Source organism: Arachis ipaensis, chromosome B2 (genome assembly GCF_059453495.1).
Source record: "Arachis ipaensis isolate K30076 ecotype BB chromosome B2, ASM5945349v1, whole genome shotgun sequence".
Lineage (NCBI taxonomy): Eukaryota > Viridiplantae > Streptophyta > Magnoliopsida > Fabales > Fabaceae > Arachis > Arachis ipaensis.
The window spans coordinates 106,399,564-106,408,386 of NC_142437.1; the positions used below are offsets into that span (position 1 = coordinate 106,399,564).

Consider the following 8,823-nt stretch of genomic DNA (forward strand, 5'->3'; position numbering starts at 1 on the left):
ATTCATATATTATAAGTTTACAGAGACTACTTAGAGCTTTCAACCAAGAAGAAAAGTTTTTTTTTTTTTCTTTTTTGCAAGGGTTTTTGAACTATATACCTTATTTATAGAGCCTCGGATCATAATCTAAACATGAATAGTAAAATGCTATACATAGATATAAACAATCTCCTTTATACTCATTAGTATGTAGAACTCAATCTTCTTGGGTGGAAAAGTTTAGATTATTAATCAGACATGACTTGAATAAGATCTTTTGATTCTATCATTAAAATGTATTCTACTACTTAATAGCATCCTAAAAGTCATCTGCACCTCTTGTTGCATCCTCTCTGGAGCCAATACTTACATCCCTGTCATCAATTTCACATTACATAAACAGTTTGTGTAAAGTTGGGTACCAGAAAAAGTGAATGACTTACATGAATTATTAACTTGGTGCCTGATAAATTAAAACCATTTAATGATATAGATTTAATAGAAATCAATAAGCATAAAATTTTCTAAAACCTTTAAGAGTGTCGTGCATTGAAACATTGTTCGGGGAAAAGTATGTGCAGAAGTTTTTTAAAAAATGATATCTGAGGTTAGAAGGAAAACTTATAATTAGATCTAGGCAACAAATTAAATTTTACTTTTCTTAGCCTACTACACTTACCCACAATTTCAACTCAAATTGACAAGTCACACAATACTCTTTGGTGATCACACTCTCTGGAGTTTTCGTTTTCCAAGTGACTTCGAATTTTTCTGAAAAAATATATATAAACATTAGTTTTATAGACAGATCAGCAGAGAAAATGAACAAAAAGTAAGCATACAAATGGAGAGAAAGTAAAAGAGGAGAGAACTAATGTGTGATTGAATATGAAGTTTCAATAATTGCATACTTGCTTTATAGTATAGATGAGTAATAGCACACTATATAAGGTGGCAAAAGGAAGAAATGTGCTTTTACATTTCTAAACAAGAAAAACTTTCTAAAAGTTGATAATTTCATAGCACTTAATTTGAAGTTCAAAATAGTAGAACCACTCCTGATAAACTTAAAGATAGTAACATAAAGTATAGGAGTCAAATATAAAACAGATATTAAAAGCTCTATCAAAATCAGCCTGCAACATAATATGGACATAAATTTCATGTTTTAAAATAACGTTTCTAGATACCTAGAGAATTATCACTTACTTTTTCATCTCCACCATGAACAGTGACATTTCCATCTGCTACCATATCATAACCACAAACAATATCAATTGGTTCACCATATATGAGATAAACCACTATCTTCTTCACTATGATTCCTACCCTAGCAACAACAACAATCTGTACTTTGTCTCCAGCTTCAAGGTTTGAAATCACTTTATGCCATTCCTCTTCTCTAAGTGAAGCCAATGTATCTCCATCGTAGAGATAATGAGTGGTCTTTGTGAGATTTATGATAAACAGATTTTTAATAATATGGCCTTCAGATGCTTTGATGTTTGGAGATGAAGAGTAGGAGACACACAACATCATTGTTTTTAACTTGCATCCATTCACATGAGGGACATCGAAAATTACAGAAGAACCTTCTCCACTGAATGTTAACCAATCAGGATTCTTATTGCCAGGAAGCAAACATTCTCCAGGTACTCTGGCATTAAATTTCTGCATAATCAAAACATACTTTAGTATTCAAAGTTTAAGTATTAGTTGTAACTTTCATGAGTTAACTTTGAATAAGTGAATAATATATATTTGTATGAGCAAAACATCAAAATAGTATCCTAAGGATTTTGATGTTGACAAAATAGGCTATAAAATAACAAAAGAAAAAGTTTCTTGTGGCATCGAAAATCTTTGAGATACAATTCTAGTGGTGGTTTACTCATTTATAATTAAAGACCCATAAATTCATGGATCTTAAAAGGTGATCCAATAGCTTTAGCATGTATGAATTTCAATGGTCAGCATTTCCAACAATATTTTGAAATACCTAAAAGAATTATAAAAAAGGAAAGAAATTATAAACTATTTTGATGATATACAACTATTTTAGCATATTTCTATCTCAAGAGTTACAAAAAACAAAGAATAAAATGATAGAACAATGATATAGACAAACCTGCAAAATATTCTCTCTGAGTGCCTTTGTGACAGAACAATTCATTCCCATTTGGATTAAAATTGAATTCAAGGAATTTTCTAATTCAGCAACATCACCTTCACTGCAACAACCAACTGATGATGCACATGATGACACTATCATTTCATTGCAGTTTGTGACGTTACAAGTATCTGAAGCTACATCTCCTGTTATTTGGAGTTGTGAGCCACACTCCATCCTAACATTCTGAACCTGTGGAAGGTCTCTGATAATGGATGATAGGCCTTGAGAATTTCTTTTTGGGACTACTAAGGAAACAAGATTTGACAAGTCCAAAAGTGTTTGCACTTGGGGTGAGAAATTATTTGTTGGAGAGGTCCATGACCAAATGATTGAAGGAAATACATTGCGCGATAATCCTTCAAAGTCGCACAAAGAAATATACACAATGCTCTTTAATCTTAGTAGTGCATGAGGCACTTGTGTTATGGCAGTTTTATCTGCCATCAAAGTTGCCAATGATTCCATCTGTTCTATGTCTTCCTCTAGCTTATCAATCAATGAACATTCTGAGAGAATGAGAGTTTTGAGAGATCTCAGCTTGTAGATGCTTCTTGGAAGTACACGAAGCCTTGAACACCCTTTCAAATTGATTAGAAGAACTTGCTTGAGATGTTCAATGGTATGAGAAACCGAAGTCAACTTTGGGCAATATTTGAGTATTAACTTTTCAAGATTGGGCATATTTGAAAAGTCAGGAGTTTGTGTCAAGTGTTGAGAATGACTAAGATTGAGAATTTTTAGATTCTTCATCATCTGCAAGAATTTTAAGGAGATGAATTCAAGAACTAAAAAAAAAAAACTAGATTTGAATATATGAAAATTCACTTGAATTGTTTTTAGAAATTTGTTAATAGGTATATACTTTTTTTATAAGAATTTCATTAATATGAGAAAACAGAAATACAGAAAAGGTGGGGGAATAGGGTTCCCATATAAAAAAACAAAACACAACACAAACACCTATAAAAATGCAAAGCTCTCCAATCTTTCAACATGTCTAAAAAGATCATGAGCTTTGTTTTTCTCACTTGTTCTTGAAGTTTTCTTTGTTTGAGGTTTGCTATGTTCAACCACAAAAGCAAATAAAACTCAGAATTTATACCTGACCCTTCTTCCATACTAGGTTGAGTTTGCTATATTTGAAGTCAATGGCAACTAAATTTCCCTGATAAAAGTTTGCAATTGTATATTCTGGAGGACATTCATGCCAGCACAACCATCGAAGATCTGTCGAAAGAAATTTAAAGTCTCCAACAAGTTGCACATTCGCAAACTGAAGCAATCTGAGTCTCTTCATCTCCTTAAATGCTTCTGTCTTTAAGTGGGTTGGATTCAGTGACTTTGGTAGGTTCAAAGCAAGTCCCTCAATAGCTTTTGTTCCCTATAAATTATAGGAACCAAAAAGTAAAATTGGATTAAGGGTAGCTAAAAGAGCACTAAAAAATTGAAAAAAAAGAGTCAAATAACTAAAACTCCAATCAGGTAGAATCATAAAAATTCAAGAGAATAGAATATAATTGAAGTTCCACTCCCTTGTTTGAAAATATAATTGAAAAGGATGAAACAAAAGTTTCCACAATATATCATTGTTGTTGTATGAATTTGAAAACATACTTGAAATTCTTACCATGTCTTTTGATAATACATTAAGCACTTCATCTGGATTCCACAACCTACTACGTTCCTCAGGTTTCATTGGCAAACTCTCGCGAATAATTTCTCTTCCCATGTCTCGCAGCAAACCATGCATGCCAAGTTTTCCCTTGGTGTCCACAGTAATAAGGCATCGTTCCATAAGAACATTCATTCCAATTTCAGCTTAATGCCCGCAGCCATTTAATATATCAATTACATCATTTTTGTCCATTCCAATAAAGAAAAATGCTACATCAAGAAATATTTCTCTATCCCTATCATCACTTAGACCATCAAAACTTATTTTAAGCTTCTTATTTACATCATTGTTTGGAATAGTTTTGAGTTTATTCAAAACACTCCTCCATTCATATACTTTCCTATTAAACAGATGTGACCCAATTACCTCAAGAGCCAGTGGCAATCTCTCACAATATGAAACAACTTCATTAGCAAGTGAAGCAAACTCTTCTTTTGGACATGGTTCTTTGAATGCATGCCAGCTAAAAAGTTCAATGGATTCTTTGTCATTTAACTCTTTCATACTATATAACTTGTCAATTCTAAGACAACGTAGAAGATGCTCGTCTCTTGTTGTGATGATTATTATGCTACCAGGACAGAACCATTTACGGCTTGCAGCTAAAGAATTTAGCTGCTCCAATTTGTCCACATCATCAAGTACAAGAAGAATCTTTTTCTGGCCAAGTCTTTTTTCCAATATTGACTTTCCAGATTCAATGTTTTCTACCTTTATTTTCGTTGTCTTGAAGATAGAAGAAAGAAGTTGCTGTTGTAAATAAAGAATTCCATTATCTTGATCCCAAACTTCTCTTATATTTAGGAGGAAACACCGACCTTCAAACTTGCGGAAAAGTTTATTATAAATCACTTTGCTAATGGTTGTTTTACCACTCCCTCCCATGCCCCATATACCAAGTAGGAGAGGATTTTCTTGCTGCTGGTCTTTTAACAGTTCAATCACCTCTTCAACACGAGATTCAACTCCTACCGGATGATTAGCAACAAACAGTTCCTTCATGTCCAGCATATGAGTAATATGTTCAACAATGTTCTTAATATCCTCACTTTCATTCCTGCACCATAGGTACTAGAGATTATACAGACAGTAGGAGAAGATTTACAACTTTCTCAAGTTGTTTTAGTTTCATTGTAAGTATAATGTTGCTTAAAGTAAATAACATGCTAGTTAGACAAAATTAAGTTGAATTATATCAGTAAGAATTTCATAGGCATTTATATAGAAGTTAAAGAAAAAGAATTTTGATATGCAATTCCAAAATTTAGAATTTATACAAACTTGCTAAAAAAAACTTTACATATTTAAACATCTGTTGAATAGAGATTTCTCCAAAATGTAAAGTATATTAATTAATTTACCTGGATTTTCGGATGACAAACCCTGCAATGCACCCGACTTCACGGAGCGCTTTCCTCCAACTCTGCTCCTTGCCATTTATTTTATCCGGATATCTTTTCATAAGGTTATCAAAAGCTTGTCCAAACTTACCAGTTTGATTTCGCACTTCCGAGGGATCTATATGGTAAAATACTGGCAGCACCTTTTGAGTTTTGTTTTTACAACAGAGCATGATGTGTTCCAACTCTTGCAAGCATCATCTTGAAAATGCATAATTTGGTGACAAAATAATGATAGAAGTTTTAGACTCTTCAATTGCTTTCAGAAGCGAGATTGAGAGAGTTTCCCCTCTTGCTAGCCCGTTTTCATCCTTGAAAACATAGATACCAGCATTTTCAAGAGAGGCATAAAGATGTGAGATGAACTTTGAGCGAGTTTCTTTGCCTCGAAAGCTCAAGAATACATCATATGGCCTTTGCTGCATAAGTTTTTAAATGTGAAAATAAAACACACTGAACTAACTTTCGGAGAAGTATTAAATCTATGCAGCATACACTATAAACTGAATTAAAAGTTTTTTAACAATTTATTATATTAAAAAATTTATTTTTATTATTAATGAATTTATTTTGGTAAAACGGGTGGCTGATTCGTGGCTGATTTTCAGTACGCACCAGGATTAAGGGAGTTGCAATTCTTTTTCTTTCTTTGTTATGTTCCAAAAAGAGTTTCAAAAACAAATGGCAACTATAAATCAATTTATATTTATGTGCTCATAAACCATAACATCCTACAAACCTGAGGCTCAATCGATGATTCCTTCATATACATTTCTCTTCCGATGACTTGTAGTAAACGATTCATGCGAAGCTTGTCCTTGTCAAACCACACAAGACTATGCTCTTCAATCCCTTTAATTGCTCTCGATGCATCGTGATGTCCAGCTCCTTGTAATATCTGACATATATCATTTCGGTCCACTCCAATAAAGAGATGACTCAAATAAGCTAGTTCAAGAAATATTTTCTTTTCTTCAGATCCAACAGAAAATATGTTTTCTTTTAAAACCTGCCATACATCTTCAAAGGGGAATCTTTTGAAGCTGTCCAATACATTCTCCCACTCTTGTATACTTTTTTCAGATACAGCAGAGCCAACACACACAAGAGCCAGTGGCAGTCCATCAGAATATTCAATTGCATAATTAATAAGACCAGAAAAACTTCTTTCAGGAGTGGCTTTGTTGAATGCGCTCCAACTAAAAAGCTCAACACATTCGTTGTAGTCCATTTCTTTCACTCTATATATATGATTAACTCCAATCTCATGAAGTCGATCGTGTTTAGCTCTTGTCGTGATGATTATTATACTCCCTGGACCAAAACTTTCACGAGTTACTGCCAAAAACCCCAGCTCTAGGTCACTTCTCACATTATCAACTATAAGAAGTACCTTTAAGCAACGAAGTCCTTCCCACCATAACTTTCTTGTTGAGTCAAAGTTATGCGCTTGTGTTTCATATGGGTCTCTCAAAATGAAATGAAGCCGCCTCCTTGTATAATCCGCCATGCTATCCTGGATGTCTGGGACAAATGTCCTCGCCTCGAAATTGTGGCTAATTTGATTGTAGAGGGCTTTGGCAATTGTAGTTTTACCTATTCCCGCCATTCCCCATATTGCTATTATGAGGACACCATCTGCTTTCTGATTGTTTAAGAGTTGAATCAAATCTTGCACACGAGAGTCTACTCCCACCGGATGCTTCGCAATGAATAATTTCGCTGAATCTATCAAGGATGTAACATGTCCAACTATATCGCTCATAACTTTTCTGTTATTCCTGAAAAAAATATAAATATAAAGCATAATCATTAACCAATAATACAAATGATTAGGGATATTGGTTAAGTTAGAAAGTTTGTTAGAAATATTGATAGCTGTCACTATGCTGTTAGGTAGTTATGCCATTGTTAAGTTAGTTAGCAGCACCCTAATCCCTCTATAAATACTAAGTACCTAACTTGTATCAATCACTTTTCATCAATAGTCATCGTCAACAACAGATGAAAAATGTTAGGAGCCAACATTTTTTATCAATATTAGCCGATACTTTGGGCCAACACTTTATTTTTAATTTTTTATACAATTAGATTTTTGGGTTTAGAATTTAGTCTATAATTAGTCAAATGTTAACAAAAAAATAATAAATTTTGTTAGTCACGTGGTATTGCTGGTTTTACTCGTTCTCTGTATCTTTGTTTTCTCTCCCAACTCTCTTCAAACCCTCTCAGTCTCTGGAACCTTCACAAACATTGATCAATATGCACATTTATCAGAGGAACAGGATAAGAATTGAATGACAAAATCACGTTCCACTCTAGTCTCCAACAAGCCAAAGATACTCAAAAGGTCATGGCTCATCAAGAATAAAGATCAGAGCATTAAAAAACATGGGAGAATTTAATTACCAGATATCTGGAAGAAACCTGGGTAAAATGGAAGCAGCTTGTTGAAGAAGGGCGGCCTCATAACTCAACATCCTGTGTTCATCCCTTGAGATTCCTTGCAGAGTTCGCGACAAAATCTCCCCAAAATAACCGCTCAGATTGCATACTTGGGAGGGATCTAAGCAATAGAACACGGGCACAACCTTCTGATCTTTCCTCCGATGACACTCCATTATTTTCACGAGTTCTTGCAAGTACAAGGTTGATTCAGCATAAGCTATTGTGAAAACTATGATAGAAACTCTGCATCGTTCGATTGCGCCAGATAATAAAAGTTTATTAGTCTTGGGCTCGGTGCCGTCTGCTAAAACATGCAGTCCAACACTTTTGAGTGCATCATAGAGACCTGAAATAAAAGGATGAAGGAACTGCAATCCGGAACTAATGTACGCATCATATTCTTGGTTTTGGGAAGACATAGCAGCGACTGGTTAAAAGTGATGCTCTCACTCAAACATATACAAGCTGAGGCTTAGGAGGCTTATGGAGGAGGCTGGAAGATCTTTTGTCAGTTCGTAGGAAGTTAGAGAAGAAGTAAACCGGGATTTGATACCTTCTTTGTGAAGCAAATCAAGTCAATGATAGAAGTCACTACTCAGTACTCACTATGACACGGTTCGGACTTGGGAATGCGATGCTGTCTCTATAACACATTAATATTACATGTACGCATTATGTACGTATGCATTATTTATTATTACTAGAATGAGAGGTAAATTAATGATAGTATATAATAAATATTAAAATTTGTTATATTTTATAGAATTAAATTAAATGTGTAAATTAAAATTAAATTTAAAAGATATTTTATTAAAATAATTTGTAATACAAAAAATTTAGATATTAGAGTTGTATGTATAAAATGATATTTTTATTTAGTGATTTAATTTTTGTATTTGTTTTAGTTGATGAACTTAATCTTCTTATGTGGTGCTCGTTCTTTTTTTTTTATTGGTTGTTGTTAGAGTTGTTACTTTTTTCTTTCTGTGTAGGTTCTTGTAAAGACATGTTCTTTATGAATTGTTGAGTTATATGCACTTTTTATTGTGTTGTTTGTTCCATCTTTGTAAGTATGTTCTTTTTCCAAATATGTGTCTTGAATTTATATAGTTTTCTTTTTCGTTAATCTCTTGATGGGTATGTGATCT

At 33.5% G+C, this 8,823-nt stretch overlaps 1 protein-coding gene across 1 annotated transcript; it reads right to left on the minus strand.

The window, feature by feature from the left end:
* Positions 1–105: 105 nt before the first annotated feature.
* LOC107627607 (disease resistance protein RPP2A) lies at positions 106–8,308 on the minus strand. Its single transcript, XM_088503698.1, is given in 9 exon segments — positions 106–353; positions 659–750; positions 1,189–1,650; positions 2,108–2,905; positions 3,255–3,533; positions 3,780–4,884; positions 5,189–5,646; positions 5,967–7,008; positions 7,637–8,308. Coding segments are annotated over 8 exon segments (4,647 nt in total). The 5' UTR covers positions 8,095–8,308; the 3' UTR covers positions 106–353; positions 659–705.
* Positions 8,309–8,823: the final 515 nt, after the last annotated feature.